Raw genomic sequence first — 18,901 nt, 5'->3', positions numbered from 1 at the left:
ATAGACCAGATGATGCTGTGCGTCCAGCCAATCACTGTAATGCCCACAACCAACATGGCTATGGCATTACAGTGCATGACGGGCAATCCCTGTTCATTGGCTCTTTAAAGAGAGCCAAACATGCAGGAAGGGGACCCGAGTTCCTGCCCGAGCAACCCAGAAATACTTGCCGAACTTGTCGAGCACAATGATGCTCGGGTGAGTACCGAGCAGTGGCGAGCACATTCGCTCATCACTAGTATCTACCACTGAGGACTCTCAAGTCTAAATATTTTTCAAGGGTTTAGCAAATTTTGAAATGCCACTGTAAGTCTACAACTGATGCTATCATTCAAAAAAAATACTGGCAAAAATAACACCATCACAATTTTTCTCAATATTTGGCTGAAGAATTTGAGAGATGGAATTGTGTAGAAATGCACTTCCGCTGAATAGTGCTATAGCCCAAATTTATTCTTATTTTATTGATGCATATATAGCTTCAATAAAATGAATCACGAAGATCATATCCTGGAACGTGTGTTCTTATTGTGAGTAAATGTCATGGCTCTTTACTAGATTATTTTTTAACACCATGTAAGTGTCAAACATTGCACATTTTTTATGATCAGTACAATAAGTTTGCTTTTAATTGGTCACCAAGGGTTGTTCGTCATTGAGGTATATGCCAATTTTGGTGTGTAACCTTGATTTATAACAAGAACCACTACTATATATTGAAATTAATACCACACACTTCACCATACGTGGAATTTACAGCCACCTTCTATGATTGAGACCTGTAAGACATAATGTATTTATTTTTCTATGTAACTAATCAAAAACTTCAGTGCTGGTCTGAACAATACATTTTCTAACTTATGGATCACTGTACTTTTTAAATGTTTTTATACTTTTTTTGTGTAGATGAAAAGATGGAAATGCAAATGTGTCTACTAGTTACATTTTTACTATTCCATTTGGGTTTTGCTTTTAGTTCAAGTAAGTAAAATATGATTTTTTTTATTATGGTTATTATGTTTTTATGTTATGCAAATGTTATATGACTTAAAAACAATTTAAACCAACACAAAACTATAATTTTATAATTAAAGACCAACACAATAGATTTATATTACTGTATATGGGAACATTTATATCGTTTTTTTTATTTCTTGAAAGGAAAAATTATTTTATTTTGTATTGTTCATTTTGTGTCAAAAAAGTTAATAAATAAAATACCTAAATACAAAAAAAATCATAAAAAAGACTATAATTTATCTATAGTAGGTAATATATGTTTTTTTTTATTTTGCTAAAGAAAAATGTATTTATTTTACCTTGATGGATAGAACCATAGATGACTGAAAGTCATATCTGTTCCTTAAAATTCTGTTTCTAATAAATTTCATAAGGAACTTTTTTATAAGTTTGTGGCATTCACCGATTAAACAGTTTTTGCTGTTATATAGATTTTACCACTGCTGATGTTGAAAGACGCTGTGCCATGCAAACAGGTAAGACAAATTCCCCTGTTACTGTAATATTTTTTCAACTCACAAAATCTGAAAACTATGTAATCTCTATAGAGATGTACCATATGTTTTAACAGTTGATATCCCTAAATTCTTTGAAAAACATAGAACATAAACAGAATGTAGAAGATCTTCTGTGCCATGAATGCAGAACCCTTTTCATGACGATAAGATGCTGTTGGAACCTCCATGATGCTGTTGGGACCTCCATCTTTGACCAGTTATGATCAACAGGGAAACCTAACAGCAAGTGTTCAATTTTACTGCTGAGTCACAAAGAGTTATACAGTGCTAATTCAATTCAATAGATCATCGATGTAACGGATGTCAGTGCATGTGAAAATGCCGTTTGTAATGGCGCTGGTCCAAGGCTTGCCAACTTGATTTGTTATTTTTTTCTGGACAGCTTATGAGAAAATCATTGATTGGAAAAATTTTTATACGGACACATTAGAAAATCATAATAAATTATTAGCATTTTGAGTCTGGTTGACGAGTATGACTGTTACTAATTTAAAAGAATCCTTCTAACTATACCCCATCTACTATTGCAAATATTAGTTGGGGTGACAGCATCATTACAAACGTCATTTTTTTGTTAACTGACTTTTTCCATTAGTAAACAATTAAATTAAAGACACTGGGCAAGAGTTCACCACCTTTAAAGGGAACCTGTCACCAGCTTTATACCTTACAGACCCTGTGCATCACCTTTAAAAAGCATGTAAACGGGACTCTTACAACCCCTTTATACCATTATAGGTGCAAACCTCTGAAAAATTGGGCAGAGTGAGGTGCATCTGTGCAGGTCTTTGATTCCACTGTTCAGGCTCGAGACTTCAAACACTGTGCGGATGATGTAGGAGACGTTATCCACTTCCATCCTGATAGAAGAGGCAGTGTTTGAAAGGACTGGGATGCTGCTGAGGGCGATCTGGATTCACTCATCGGACCGAACGCATGCAGTGCAAGACATGAATAAAACAGTTTTTCAGAGGTTTTCAGGGGCAGCTATGATGGTATAAAGGGGCTGTAGGAACCCCATTTACATGCTTTTAAAGGTGATGGGCAGAGTAAATAAGGTATAAAACTGTTTTGACACATATTTAAGAATGCGCATATGCTTGATTGCCTATTTTACTTGTTTTTTCTGGATTTGCCAAATATGGAAGTATTCTAAAGCTTTCAATTTCCCTGAAACGATGTGTATTACACTCTATGATCTCCTAACCCTTTTCAAGCTAATTAACTACTTTGGGAATGGCCAATTTTTCATTTCTGTGGTTTTGTTTTCCCTCGCCTTTTTCAAAGAACCATATCCTTTTTATTTGTCCATCAATAAAGCTGTTTGATGGCTTGTTGTTTGCGTGAGGAGTTGTAGTTTAATTACACAATTAGTTTTGAAGAAGCTCGCACCATCAAAATTGTAGGGTTGTAGCTTTGAATTACATCATTTATTTTACTGTATCATGTACTGAAAATGGGAAAAGAAAAAAATTGCAATTATGCCATTGTTCTGTTTTTTTTATAGATTTCATAGTTCAGTAAAAATGACCAGGCAATATGGTTCTCCAAGTCAGTATGATTATGGGGATACTAAATTTGTATAGTTTTTCTTATATTTTAGTAGTGAAAAAAAATCTGATATTTGTGAAAAAAAAAATTCTGTTGAAAAACCCTTTGGAGGGTTTTTTTTTGTGTGCTAAATTGACACTTTATTGACACTCTTTTCAGGTATATATGACATATTGCTAACTTTTCTTTGCATTTTTTTGGTTAACTGCAGCAAATTAAAAAATGCAAATCTAGTGTTTTGATCTTTCTCATTTTTTGGCACTTATGTTGTAAATTATTTTACTTTTTCATAGACGGGACTTTTATGGACACGGGATACCAATTATGTTAATTACTATTGTTTATCTCTTTCATTTAAAATGGGGCAGAAAAAGGGGGTGATATAAACTTTCTTTGCACATGGGGTACATGTGTAGGCAAACAGGGTCTATTTGTATTCTTTTTTTATTAATATAAGTGGATAGGTAGATGAGGCCTGGTTGAATGGTCTTAATGGCCACTAGACTTTACCCATATGGACTTTTTTTCTTTTTTGGGGAGTTATCAAAAATAAGGTGTATTCAATAAAATCATGCATAGTCGATAAGATGATTATAATTAAACTACTATTTAAAGTGTACATCTACTTCTGCATCTTCTGTAAATGTATATTTTTCTAAAAAAAACAGAAGTATAAATCAAGATCTCATTTAAATCTCTGTCTATTACTGAACAGCAGAGGAGTGGCAAGATGGCGGTGGTAGCAAATTTCGGCAGGCCCCTAGCTGCAATGGTAACCCATTGATCCCCTGTGATCATGTCGTGAGGGGCTGATGGGCAGCAGTGATCATGCACACCAGTTAATAATTGTTACAGGCACGTGTCGGCTGTGTATCATAAATGGCATCTGCCTCGTATGGACTGGGCTCAGCTCCTAAATCCGCTGCCTACATGCGCACCTTGACTGTGACATACAGTTGTACAAAGGAGTTAACCCCCACCACCAATTTTTGTTTTTGTGATTTATTTACTCTTTCTTCTTCCCCGAGATTAATCTTTTTCATCTTTTCATCTACATAGCGATAGGGTTATTTTTTGGGGGTGGAATAAATAGTAGTTTTCAATAACATAAAAAAATTCCAAGTGTGTTATTGTGATGAAAAAACTGCAATTCCGCCATTGTTTTTTGGGTTTGTTTTTACTGCATTCATTTTGTGGCAAAAATGGCGATTATGGAGATACCAAACTTGCATAGTTTTTTGTGTTTATTTTTAGTGCTTGTTTTTTGCAGGGTCCATTATTTATTCCACTATGGAGTACATATGATATTTGGTTACTTTTTATTGGATTTTTTACAGATGTGGGGCAACCAAAAAGCAGCAATTTTGGCATTTCAATTTGTTTTGCTTTATGGTGTTTAACAGGTGTTAAATGATTTTATATTTTGATAGATCTGACTTTTACAAACTTGGCGATATTGAATATTTTTTTTATATATTTATTTTTAATGAGAAAGAGGAGTGATTTTAATTTTTTTTAATATTTTGTCATTTTTTTTAAATCCTCTTAATGGATCGACTGTACTATATACTACAATGTGTGTATTTCAGTATATAGAGAAAATCACGGTCTCCTATGAATCCCAGCTTCAGAGGAGTGCCGAGGAGTGCCGACATTGTAAGCATAGGGATCTTCAGCCCCCGGATGTCATGGCATCCCATTGGAACCATTGGTAGACCCCACACCTTTAATGTTGTTGTCAGAGATTGACAGTGTCACTTAAGGGGTTAACAGCTGCCATCAGAGCTTATCTCTTGGTATGATTGGTGTGTAATACAGCCAGCATCATCCTGGTATGGTGTGGGCTCAGCTCCTGAACCCACTCCATATCCCTGCAGCTGACATGAGTCGTGCATGTGCAGTAAGTGTCGATAAGGGTTTAAAGACAGCCTAAGAAATGTCAAAGTGACCTCAGCTTATAAGTCTGTGGGCAAGCAGACGGTAACTGCTCTCTGCTGTGCTGTCACACACTATGTGTACAGTTTCTTCAGTGTTTTATCCTTTCTTTCTTTGTGAGGCAAATATAGGCACTGCTGGTCGGTTTTTCTTAGATTTGCATTTCTACAGCAAATGCTAGTAAGGTGAAACTTGAAAAACATATTTTTTAACAGTTTTTATAGCTGTGTATTTATTATTTTTTCGTTGTCTTTTACCAATGCTTTGCCTGGACTCTATAATATTGGAGATTTCCTGACCCTTATTGTAAAACATTGATCTTCAAAAAATAAGGAAATCTTTCTTGCACAAAAATTAAATACAAGATTTTTGGATGATCTTATTTCCTCAGTTATCCTACTACTGCAATAATATTAAAATCATTAAAATAAAATGTGAATTTTAAGAGGTGATCAAGAGTAGTGTTGAGCGAATTCGTTTGGCATTTTAAATTCGGGGTCGTGTTCGGGGCTCTGGCTTGTTCACGCCAAATAATTGGCTCCGCCCATTAACATCCCTGATATTCCACGATGTCACGCAGATAACATCAGGGTGGCAAATCAGGGATGTTCATGGGCGGAGCCGATTTTTTGGCGCGAACAAGCTGGAGCCCCGAACACGAACCCGAATTTAAAATGCTGAACAAATTCGCTCAACACTAATCAAGAGATCTAGATCATATTGTGTATTCTGAATTTAACATTCTGTTGTTTCCTCCAGAATCATCATCCCTGACTTACCTGGTGGACACCACAGGGTCAATGTATGATGATTTCATAGAGTTGAAGGCTGTGAACAGTTGGCTCCTGGACCGTGTGACTGCCCGATTCCCTTGCGGTGTTCGCCAATATACCATGGTGGAGTTCAATGATCCAAGTATGTTACCATCAACGTCATTGGGTTTACATTGCATTTCAGGATATACATGCACATTTTAGATCAAATGTTTGCTGGTTATTATCAGTAAGGAAACATATAGGACATACTTGAAACTATCCCAATCAAATCAAGAGAGGAAGATCCAACAATGGTGCAAAATAACAATGTACACTTATAAATTAAATGTAAAGTTCCATAAAATAGAATTTTCTAAAGAAAAATTAACAGGAAATAAAAGACAGATAACCAAAACCATCAAAAGAGGAACAAGAAAGAGAAGAAGGTCAAAACAAGAAAGAAAAATTTAAAGGGAAAATGAGAAAAATATAATTGTGAGTACAAAGGAGAAACCTTTGTATGGACACATTGAAGCAGAACATATTTTAGAAACATGTCAACTGTGTTTTTCCAGAAGCGTCTTTTTTTTACGTCTTTGGTTATGTCTTTTGCTGCAAGTTTTCCACCAGTGTCTTTTTTTAAAATACTATACATAAAATAGAAAAATGGTCAGGTCACTTCTTTTAGCCGCTTTACTGCTTTTGAAGCCTAAAATGGTTAAAAGAATTCACAAAAGATGAAACATATGCACAGCAAGTTGTTTTGCAGTGCAAATGTTCAATATTTCTAATGTTTATTAAGCTTTTTTAGGTGACTTCCTCACCAACTCCACCTGAAAAAGAAGTGTTGTGCACATACCCTTAAATATTTATCTGCCTAACAGTAGCTCAACCCTCAGCTATCTCTCCTGACTTACTCATACACAAGAACGCACTGCTCGGGTGAGTGTTCCTGTATTTTCTGAAAGACCCGCAGCCAGGTTCCTCTGGCACCAGCTTATCTTCAAAGAGAAGGAATGGTTTGGCCATTGAAATTAACAAGATATCTCTCCTCCAACATCATTTGTTGGGGAAGAGTCATGAAGTCCCCATATATATAAGATGGTGGGTCAATACCACCAAAATCAGCTGGTTCTGCCGAGACTTGTCTATTGTGTATGGGATGTATAAATCATAAAAATTATAAATACTAAAGCTGCTTCAAGGAAACCTGTCACCAGAAAAAAATGCTATTAGCCTGCAGTTATGGGGTTAATCTGCAGGTTAATAGAGTTATGAACATGCCCGGAGTCGGCATTTATCCTAACACTGCGGGGAGAAAATTTACTTTATTCCCCCCCGCAGCATTCCAGCAGCTGCCTTTTCAGTCATAAAGGCACTGCCTCCATGACTGAAACCAGAACGCTGCAGGGGTCAATAAAGTTCATTTTCTCCCCGCAGCATTAGGCTAAGTGCAGGCGTCGTGCAGGTTAGTAAACCTATTACTTTGCAAATTAACACCATATCTGCAGGTTAATAGCGTTTTTCCTGGTTACAAGTTCCCTTTAAACACTTCAGATAGTTGTAGTCTAAAATTTGATAAGCTGACATCTATTCCTCCTAACTTCCCCGAAATACATACAGTATATGCTCAGCTTAGCCTAACATTCATGTGTTTTCAATTGGGAGAGGTCAGTAACTAATCTGGAAGTGGCTTATTTCCCATGGAAACAAGAAAACAAACATGCCTAATCTTTTATTTCCCAAACATCTGCTTTTACAGAAGAGTTGGTCTACACCCATAAACATACAAGGTTAGAGGGGCTGCTTAGGGTAGTGATTAAAAGATTACCTGTTATTAGGTCAAAAGTTGCCAGTTATTCCTCTTATCTTATTCTCGCTGCTCTCCTTAGTAATCTTATTCTTTTATTAATTGGCCATATGGTTCTAGAGATACAGTATGGGCCTTTTTATTTGGTGCATTTTTTTTTACCAAGGGTTTTCTGGGGCATGTCTGTAGGCTGCATTGCAAAATTATCTGATGAGGCATGTCCCCATAAAAATTTGCAGTACATATAAAGGCCCACAATCTTAGGTGCCACATGGAAGATTTTTAAAAATCAAAGCCATAATAATCGGGGTAGCAGTGGGAATAAAATAAGAGTATGAATTTGGCACTTTTGCCCTGGTGATAGATCCTGTTTAAGGAAGTACATTTATGGTCTAAATGGCTGCCTTGGGTATTTGGCATAGCTTATTCACAAGCCAATCCCCTATGTTCATGCCTTTGTTATCCATTGAGAATATTCCTTGGGGCTTGCCTTATTTTCCAATTCTGTCCTCGATTTGATATCTTGGTATATATACCATGTGATTCCCCTTTCTTGCCACCAGCTTGCTCCACTGGCCAACAGTCAACTCCATGGCCCCAGCCCAAAGGGCCCCTTGTGTAAGTCCAGATTATTCTACCTGAGTTAGAAGGATGAAGGTCAGGACGACCTGGTAGATGGAATAGCTAATGCTAGGCCTTTTCACAGAAACCCTATTAAGACCTGTCAGGATACAACTAACAGTACCCTTGTCACATATCCATAGTTCATACTGGTGCCTAGATTAATATGGTTTTATTAGTTTGTTTTTGCAACCCAAAACATTGCTGATAACTATGTGATGTATCTCGGTTGCTTTGATAGCAGTCTTCAGCTTGTCTGCATTGTTGGGTCTGGTGTCTCTAATCTTCCTCTTGACAATACCTGATAGATTCTCTGTGGGGTTAAGGTCAGGCGAGTTTGCTGGCCAATCAAGCACAGGGATACTCTTGTGTGTAAACCAGGTACTGGTACTTTTGGCAGTGTGGACAGGTGGCAAGTCCTGCTGGAGAATGAAATTTCCATCTCCAAAAAGCTTGTCGGCAGAAGGAAGCATGACCTGCTCTAAAATATCCTGGTAGACGGCTGCGCTGACTTTGGCCTTGATAAAACACAGTGGACCTACACCAGCAGATGACATGGCTCCCCAAACCATCACTCATTGTGGAAACTTCACACTAGACCTCAAGCAGCTTGGATTGTGGCCTCTCCACTCTTCCTCCAGACTCTGGGACATTGATTTCCAAATGAAAATTGGAACTCTGGGATCTTGTGGAGTGTGCCAATGACTGTCTTCCGGACATCTGTCAAGTCAGCAGTCTTCCCCATAATTGTGGAGCCTTCTGAAACAAACTAAGGGACCTTTTTAAATGCATAGGAAGCCTTTGCAGGTGTTTTTTGTTAATTATTCAAATTTACTGAGATGATGACTTTTGTGTTTTCATTGGCTGTAAGCCATAATCATCAACATTAACAGAAATAAACACTTGAAATAGATCACTCTGTTTGTAATGACTCTATATAATATATGAGTTTCACTTTTTGTATTGAAGAACTGAAATACATTAACTCTTTGTCTGATGATATTCTAATTTAGTGAGATGCACCTGTAGGCAAGGAGGAATTCTAAAATGTTAAACTATGGCAATAACCAAAGCAAAAGAGTAAAACCATGGCAAAAACATGCAAACCAGCTCCAAACTCCATCCCTAATAACATATTGGAAAATAATGCATGTGTAGCCAGTGTTGAGCAAATGTAGAACTGTCAATTATAACTATTTCAGAACAATATCTCTTTACATAACAAGCTACCTTCAGTTGAGTTGGATATGATTTGTGAAAGATCAGGACTCAGAAAGGATTAATGCTCTTAATGATATTATTAATGTTTTTATCTTATTGATTGCACAGCTGTTGGGCCGGTTAGGAAAACCAACTCAAAGAATGAATTTGGTTATTTCTTCAACAAACTGGTGGCCACCGGAGGTGGTGATTGTCCAGAGCTGGCAATGCGTGGACTTAAACTGGCATTGGAAAACACCCCACCCAACTCTCTTATCCTGGTACTAACAGATGCGTCTGCTTTAGATTACTGGGATACGACCCTGATAAATCGTATCTACTCGCTAATAGCATCCTCAAGATCTCAGGTACAATAATAACATATTATTTCATGGTTGATAATATTAGATTTGTCCTATCTGTATAGATTACATTTGTTCCTTAGATAAGTAGAAGTGTATTAGATTCAGAGAAGAAAGAAGCACTCCTTCCATCAAATTCTTTATCCTTTTAATATATTGCAATCATATTAAATAGCACTGAGTACTTACAATTGCTCATTTTGCCTTTCTGCCCAGCTAATTTTTCTCTTTTCTATTAGGTCTATGATATCACATGATTAAAAACATACTATGTGGATCTTTGTTTGATGTAGAAACAGGAGGTCAATTTTCTCTGCACAAGTCATGAGTCACTGAAAAAGTTTTTGGCAAGGGGGATGAGCAAAACAGCTGGGTCAAGAGTTCAAGAGGGGAATGAATAATGCAGGAACAAGAAACTTCCCCTACCCCTTGTGCCCTATACTGTAAAAATCCCCTAATAAAAAGAATTTTGAAAGGAACAAGAGACTTAATGTTTCTACAAAGAGAAGAGAATAATTAACTGGGTAGAAAGGGAAAATGAGCAATTGTAAGAACACAGTACTATATAATATGGTGATTGCAGTATACTAAGAGTATAAAAATTTTGATAGGAGTGCTTTTTTAAGAATGTTTTGCGTAAGCTTTATATCCTTAGTCTATTTCTTCTGTAAATGATCAGTTTCTTCCGGTGTGGGTTGACTTTTCCTGGTATGGAGCAATATAGCTTCTCTATGTGCTTTAATCTATAAGTTGTTCCTTCCACCACCTCCTGATGCTCCCCTTTCCTCTCACAACATGAGGCCACGTTTACACATTCAGTATTTGTTCAGTAATTTACATCAGTATTTGTAAGTCAAAACCAGGAGTGGAACAATCAGAGGAAAAGTAATTGTTATAGAAGCTAAGACAGACTCCCTTTAACAAATTAAAAGTTCCCTTGTTATTGTAAAAAAAAAGTTTGAAAAATAGAAACTGATTTTCTATTTTTCTTTACATTTTCCCTAATATCAGCAAAAGAAAAGAATTAAAGGAATATAAAAATGAAACAAAAACTAAGCCCCATGTATTATGAAAAAAAAGATGCAAATATTATTTAAATATACGAATGAGAAAAAATATTGGAGCCATTAAAATTATATGTACAAAATTCCCCCCCAAAAAACGTGCATGGTCAGGAATGGGGCAAAATGGCCTGGTCCTGAACTGCTGAGGTAAAATGAAAGCTGAAATCTGATTGGCTGTAATGGGCAACAAAAACAAGTGCCTGATTTTTATTGCACACTCGGTAGTTTTGTAAAATTGAAGAAGCACTAAAGTTGGATCAATCCATCAGGCCACTTCATAGAAACTTATGCCGTGTGGTATATGGTTGTTTACAATGAGTCCTTGTGGTGGAGAGATGGCTAGTCCTCCATCGTGCCTATGGAAACTATTAGGCCACATTCACACGTTCTGTATTGGGTCAGTATTTTACATCAGTATTTGAACACCAAAACCAGAAGTGGAACAATCAGAGGAAAAATATAATAGAAACATGTCACCACTTCTGTATTTATCACCCACTCCTGGTTTTGGCTACAAATACTGAGGTAAAAAACTGACCCAATGCTGAATGTGTGAATGTAGCCTAAGTCTTGCACACAGGCTGAAGACAAAAAAATTGGGAATGGGCACCACTATTAAAATAGACCCGGGGTGCTGCAATATTTAAATACAAACCATTTATACTACAAAAGAAAAAAATTCTCATTCAAAGAAACATCCACAGATATAGTCAAAAATATATGTCACAGATTTATTTGATCAAAAAAAATACAAAGATTAGAAACACTTAAACACAAACAACCACCCCTATGTGGTTAAACAAAGTAACCCTTGTAACCTACCAGTAAAATTTGAGACAAGACCCTCTACTATTCCTCAAATGCCAAGTGTTATGATCTGCAACATGTACTAAGGAAAGATAGGGGAAAGCTGTCCCTACAGTAAGACTAAGCTGAATCCCTACAATGTAGCGGGCTGCCTGTTAATAGCGAACGGACCCACCTTAGTCCTCAGCTAGTCTGAACGAAGACCTATAGAATAAAGGAAGGAGTCCCTAAAAGATCTAAGGACTGGAACAAAAATGGAACACCTCCTAAACAGAGAAAGTTGTTGCAGAACACAAAAAGACAAAATGACAAAAAGGTACTAGAGGTCCCAGAAGGACCAAGCAAACTGACAGAGATAGGCACCAAAGCTAGCAAAACAGTTAAACAACACTGAAGTCCAGCATAGCCAAAAGGGCGGAGCTGGAATATAAAGGCAGATGGTCACATGACCACAAAACACAAGATGGAGAAAAACAAACAGGAGGGTTCTAACATCAAGTTGATAAAGGTACAAAATGGCACAATAGTAAGGCAGTAATAAAAAGTGTGAAAATATGGATATATACAGTAAATATTCAATTGCCTCTTCGGAGGGGAAAGGGACTAGAAATCTAGTGCCACCTATAGAGTTTGGCTTAAAAGTCTCCTCACCTCAGCATGCCAGGCTTGCCATGTCACTTTCCGCAAGGAGAAACGTTACCCCTTGGATCCCGGTCATACGCCTCTCACCCAGCCAAATCAGATCTCACACTTTGCACTGATGAGCAGCAGTACCCCGAAACACAGTTTCTGCAAATTGAGAGTTTGATTTTGGCTTTTATCCTAAGTCACATGACAAGGCTCGTTAGAGAGTTGATATTGACTTTTAGGTGGCACTAGAGTTCTAGTCCTCTTCCTCTATGAAGAGATAATTTGCATATTTTCCAGAGGAGCATTGCATCTTAAAAGTCTCTTCACCTTGGCATGTCAGGTTTGCCATGTCACTCTCCACAAGGAGAAAAGTTTCCCCTTGAATACAGTAAATTTTAATTGCAGAACAAAAAATAGAGATCAAAAACTAACTATGCATACATCCAAATAACAAAGATAATACAGAATCACAAACTGATACTTTCAAAGGGGTTAGGAGGGTCAAAAAATGTAAGGAAAGAGAGCCCACACAGCACGCTGCTCACAAGTGGACCTTGATCAGATGATCAGATGACCACCCCTTCTCTATAATCTTTTCTGTGTCTTTATTAAAAATGTTGTAAAGGCTTACAAAAACCTGATAAATTTTTTCCATAAACATTGCCACCCCTGTCCATAGGCTGTGTCTGGTATTGCAGTAATATTCAGTTAAGCTACGCTATAATACCTGACCCAACACATGAACAGGAGTGGTGCTGTTTCGGGAAGAAAGCTGCCTTATTTTTCTAATTCTGTAAACCTCTTTTCAAACATCAGCTGGGGGTTAATTGTCATTGTTGCTCACTGACTGATGATAAAGATTGCAACAAATACTACAATCCTAAGGACATGAAAAACATACAAAAAGCAAAATGAACATAAACCCTGCTGTAAATAAATAAAAAGCAAGTGCATTTAAATAAAATAGGGTTCTAAGTGACACTGTTTTTGATCAAAAATGGTATGAAAGCTTTCCCACCGCGACAAGGTGAACCCGTTCGGGAAAGTCCTATACTGTCTAATATTAAAAACCTTACCATGTGTCAAAGTTAAACTCTGTGTGAATAAGGGCAAATAAAGGACTGGGTCCTGAAATGTGGACACCAGCCAATGGGAATCTTTTTAAATATACTATCCAGCTCTAGGAAGGGAGGCCATACCCTACTTTGCACACAATGCAAAAAATACAAAGAAAAAACACAAAATCCTAAGGATATGGCATCAATATAAAAACATGGAGCTTTTATGATTTAATTACTTAGAGGTATATAACTCTTAACAGAATTTTTGTATTTCCTTCTCAGGTTTTCTTCCTTATAACTGGCCTCTGCGGGAACATATATGATGCTGATTTCATTGTCTATAGAGAAATTGCTGCTGCCAGCTTTGGACTTGTCTTTCAAGTTTCTCTGTCAGACCTGAATAAAGTAATTCATCAGCATATAAATTGTATTCTATATGGGTGATTTATTCTTAAATATGAGTTATGGAGTGTTCATATTATTTGAACCCAATGGATGTGTGAAGGAGGGTTCATTCAAATGTCTGATTTTTCCACGCACGAAAAAAACGAACCAATTATTATGATCAAACGTTGATCAGAGTGTGATCCCAGTGTCATCCATTTGTCTCATTCGTGGTGAAATGAAAAAAACAGCTTCTTAATTCTGACAGTCCGTGAAAATCAGACATTACTCAGATGTCATCCGATTGAGATCTGATTTTTTTCGCGGACCCATTGACCCGCATTACCAATTTTGATCCAACACTAGAAGCAAAATCAGACATGTCTCTGTGACTTTCCGCGAAAAATCACGTGCATATGAATGGCCCCATAGACTATCACAGGTACGAGTGCTATCCGTGAAAAACACAGATAGTACTTGTGCATGAAAATAGGACATCTTAATGAGCAGGATGAGTTATTCCTATGTTGTATAAGATTTTAATTGACTGTCGGTGTTTTGTTTTGACTGAGTTAAAGCACCACTCCAGTGGTTTTTTTTTATTTCACCGCTGGAGTGGTGCCTAAAATCCAAGTCCCCTGCCCCCTATCTGATACTTATATGTTTTGCTCTGCCACTCCGATCCATCTTCTGCAGTTTGTCACCTGTTGGCCGCTCCAGTATTTCACGGAGCAAGCTGTAGGTCTCTGATCAATGTAAGTCTATGAGAGCCTCGTTCGGGCCTTGTTCTGGCTCTGTTAGACTTGCATTGAGAGATTGTTATGCACCACGTTCCAACCACTCAGAAGCTGCGCTCACAAAATGGCACCACAGAACCGGTCTGGCTCCGTAAAACGATGAAGACACCAAAGGGTGAGTATATGACCGGAGGCAAGGGACTTAGTTTACAGCACCATTCCAGCGATGAAAAAAAAAATGCTGAAGTGGTACTTTAATCCTCAACTCTCATCAACACTTGTTTTATCACTTCTCCACCCAGAAGCTTTTTGTTAGTGAATATTTATGGCACATTTGTAATGTTAGGATGCTGTGTTATAGCTATCATGGGTTTATAACTTCTACTAGAGCAGAGGTATAAATTAGATAGTTCTAGAAATACTTTAAAGTTTTTCCAAAGCTAACATTTTGGGTTAAAATTCTCCTTACACAATTTCCTAATGACCTAATGAGCAACTTAGCTTGACTAAGCTTCCTAATATATGAACTTGACCACCATTTAATGTGCCTCATTTCAGGTCTTTCATTACTTGGACTTCACCCTTTCTAGACCATTAAACAGCTCGATACGGCTCTTCTCTGGGGAATATACTGACGGATATAATTACGCAAGTTTTGCAGTAACAGACAATTTTAAATCCATAATAATAACTACAGATGGGGTGATCTATCACATACAAGTATTGGGGCCTGACTGTAAGTACCCTAATTATGGACATGAATGGAGTGTAAGCATTCTTCTCTTCCCTGTACAGCTGATCTGCCATGTCTAAGAAAGGACTGTTCTTTCTGTATTTGTTTGTTCCATTGCTATTGGTTCGTACATGTATGGCATGGTATGGCACAACATGGGGCATTTAGCTCAGGATTTAAAAGGAACCTGTCACCATGAAAATGTAGTCCAATCTGCAGGCAGCATGTTATAGAGCTAGGGAAGCTAAGTAAATTTATGTCGTTTTGTGGGAAAAGATTCAGTATAACCTGTGTTTTAATCATTTAAACCTATCAGACCTATCAGTGACTGACAGCTATCTCTGCATGCACTCTTATACATGGAAAGCTGTCAGTCACTGATAGGAACGCCCACTGGACTGAAAATCACAGAAAGAGCAGAGGATTAAATGAATAAAACACAAGTTATACTAAATCTTTTCTCAAAAAACTATGTATCAATCTGCTCAGCTTGCCCCTGCTCTATAACATGCTGCCTGAACATTAGACTCCATTTTCATAGTGACAGGTCCCCTTTAATTATTTTATCAGTGTTGTAAAAGTTCTTTAAGTCTCTTTAAAGCAAATAGTTGCAACAGGTTTTTAAGAACTTTTTAATGGATAACTACTAGTGATGAGCGAGTATGCTCGTTTAACCCTTTTGCCGAGCACGCTCGGGGGCTTTCTGAGTAGCTTCGGCATGCTCGTATATTAAATTTGAGTCTCTGCATCTGCATGATTTATGACTGTTAGTCAGCCTCATCACATGTGAGAATTCCCTAACAAACAGGCAATCCCTGCATGTGACTAACAGTCATAAATTATGCAGACGCAGGGACTCAAACTTAATATAAGAGCACGCCGAAGATACTCGGAAAGCACCCGAGCGTGCTCAGCGAAAGGGTTAAACGAGCACACTCCCTTATCATTAATAACTACCACCATTAAGAAATTCCAGTCAAATCCATTGTTGTTGATTGCTTCTGATAGATTGAAAGAACTTACACATCATTGATAAAAGTCCTGAATCCTGAGACAAGTGCTTCATTCTATATTTCAACCTTTATTATATTATATTTGGATACTGATCATATCCCATTCGCTAAGGCTGCATTTGGGCTTGATTATGATGGTAGCACTAATCCACATAGTTTAATTCAATGTAATTAATTATATTTCTCTACAGTATAGATGTATACTATAAAGTTTGGATATTATAAGTGTATTAGGTAGTGCATCTGTGATTCTTTAGTTGCTGGGAATTTTGGGCCCCAATATGCTGCTGCGCCATCATGTCTTGTCATGGAAGTTGGAAATGAGAATGATTGGTTTCTCACCTGTTAGCTAGCAAGAGGAGATACTTTGTGACAGCAAGAAATAGAGCTTGGGGTAGCACTGGCGTAATTGGTTCTGTTCAACAAACTTAAAGTGGTTTTCCCACAAGCATAACTTAATTTTAATCAATAGATCTTGAAATGATAATAAGTTCCACAATTGAATTTATTTTAAATAAAATGTTCCTGTGCTGAGATAATCTTATAATTGTGCCCCTGCTGTGTACTGTGTAATGGCTGTGACTGACCGTGTATGGAACATGGTCTGATCATACCACAGCTCCTGGGCAGGGGAGGAAGAAAAAGAGTATACAGACAGGACACCATGGGATCACCGCTGATTCTTTCTTTGAAGTAAATCATTGTTTAAAAACAGGCAGTGAAATGTTTTACCTCAAAGAAATAATAATGAGCTGTGATCCCGTGCTGTCCTGTCTGTATACTCTTTTGCTTCCTCCCCTGCCCAGGAGGTGTGGTATGATCAAACTATGTTCCTACACAGTCAGACACAGCCATTACACAGTACACAGCAGGGGCACATTTATAACATTATCTCAGCACAGGAACATTTTACTTAAACACATCCAATTGTGGAACTTATTATCATTCCAAGAACTACTGAATAAAATGAACATTTTTGTGTGGGAAAACTGCTTTAACTTTACTCAGGAGCTGACCAAAAAAAGTGTGCTTTTGAGCCAAGGAGCAGAGTGCAATGTTGTGTCAAGTAGACATGTGATATGTGTGAATTGGTTGGTCTAGGGCTCGTTCATTGGGATTATAGTAGTGCTGTTAGACAGTTAGGCCATGTTCACATGTTCAATATTTGGTGAGTTTTTTACATCCGTATCTGTAAGACAAAACCAGGAGTAGGTGATAAATGCAGAAGTGGTGACGTGTTTCTATTATACTTTTCCTCTGATTGTTCCACTCTAGATTTTGGCTTACCAATACTGATGTAAAACACTGACCAAATACTGACAGTGTGACCGTGGCCTTTGAGTGGGCAGTTTTTTCACTGCAAGATGTTTGCTCAAGAGGCTGGTGTGTGCAATGTGAGGCCAATGGAGACTCTGCATAGTAGACAATATAGGGTGCTTTCAGGAGAACCATAAGATGAGAGAGAGGCATTTTTAGTGAACTCTAAGCCTTAGAGCCTTAGGCCTCATTCACACAGTCAGTATTTGGTCAGTATTTTACATCAGCATTTATAAACCAAAATAAGGAGTGGAACAATCAGAAAAAAGTATAATGGAAACACGTCACCACTTCTGTATTTCTCACCCACTCCTGGTTTTGGCTTACAAATACTGATGCAAATTACTGACCAGATACTGAATGCGTGAATGTGTGTTATCTGTGACCATCAAATATATTCGTGCCATTATTGCATGAAGAAAAGAGTAAAAATCATTTCTATTAACCAACAGAATAGTTATCAGTCTAAAATTATTTTCTTAAAGTGGGTCAGTCACTTATTGAGGTTAGAACCTCAGCACCACAAAAGAAAATTTGACTGTAGGTTTTGCTGAGCGTGTTAGTTTATTTTGATCCAGCAAGGAGTCAAAAACAGATATGGTCCAACGTTTCGACCGGGAGCGGTCTTTGTCAAGGACACTTGAAGGGTGTGAAATTACAAAATAGATATATATAATACAGTGTACCAAATGATATATACAAAATGATGTACGACTGTATACAAAATAATATGCACAACAATTGTACAAACTATGATACAAAAAGAATATGCAAAAGTAAATACATGGACATGGATCAACTAAGGGGAAGAGGGAAGAATGTATGCTTTTTTATATATATATTTGTACATAATTTTGTATAAATCATTTGACACACTGTATAATATGTATCTATTTCGTGATTTTACGCACTTCAGATGTTCTTGATAAAGACCGCTCCCGGTCGAAATGTTGGACCATGTTTTTGACTCCTTGCCGGATTAAAATAAACGAACACTACAGCAAGACCTACAGTCTCATTTTCTTTTGTGGTGCTGAGGTTCCTACCACAATATACAGGCGCTAAGTCATCTGTATAAATGATTAAAGGGAACCTGTCAGATCTGATAATGCTATTAACCTGTAGATTTTGGGTTAATCTGCAGGTTAATAGCGTCATGTAGGTACCAGACCACTGTGCTGAAAGTGTGCCACCAGAGAAAAAATTAACTTTATTTCTTCCGGGAGCTGCCAGCTTTCAGTCATGTAGACCTGCCCAGAGCAATTACGGTCATAGCTCACATCACTGAAATCGGTGGCTGTAAGCATGCCCTGTCACTGGCTGACAACAACTGGCTCAGCACTGATGCGCTGTAGAGCCAGCGTTCAGTCAGTGCCAGGCTGT

At 37.5% G+C, this 18,901-nt stretch overlaps 1 protein-coding gene across 3 annotated transcripts in view; it reads left to right on the top strand.

Annotated features, from left to right (window-relative positions):
- The first annotated feature begins 678 nt into the window (after window positions 1-678).
- LOC141162010 (uromodulin-like) overlaps window positions 679-18,901 on the top strand; it is a 49,306-nt gene continuing 31,083 nt past the window's right edge. For 2 of the 3 annotated variants that reach the window (XM_073647622.1, XM_073647620.1), the window contains exons 1-7: window positions 679-781; window positions 907-981; window positions 1,452-1,496; window positions 5,784-5,939; window positions 9,540-9,778; window positions 13,617-13,739; window positions 15,014-15,191. In XM_073647622.1, coding sequence (XP_073503723.1) covers window positions 769-781; window positions 907-981; window positions 1,452-1,496; window positions 5,784-5,939; window positions 9,540-9,778; window positions 13,617-13,739; window positions 15,014-15,191 — 829 coding nt within the window. In that variant the 5' untranslated portion in view covers window positions 679-768. Of the gene's footprint in view, window positions 794-906; window positions 982-1,451; window positions 1,497-5,783; window positions 5,940-9,539; window positions 9,779-13,616; window positions 13,740-15,013; window positions 15,192-18,901 lie in introns of all 3 variants that reach the window. The other variant, XM_073647621.1, reaches the window with a different exon arrangement.

This window comes from Phyllobates terribilis, unplaced genomic scaffold (genome assembly GCF_046119375.1).
Source record: "Phyllobates terribilis strain yellow unplaced genomic scaffold, ASM4611937v1 Scaffold_9__5_contigs__length_417890890, whole genome shotgun sequence".
Classification (NCBI taxonomy): Eukaryota; Metazoa; Chordata; class Amphibia; order Anura; family Dendrobatidae; genus Phyllobates; species Phyllobates terribilis.
The sequence above is the reverse complement of the archived record's forward strand: the minus strand, read 5'-3'. Positions and strand labels throughout refer to the sequence as shown.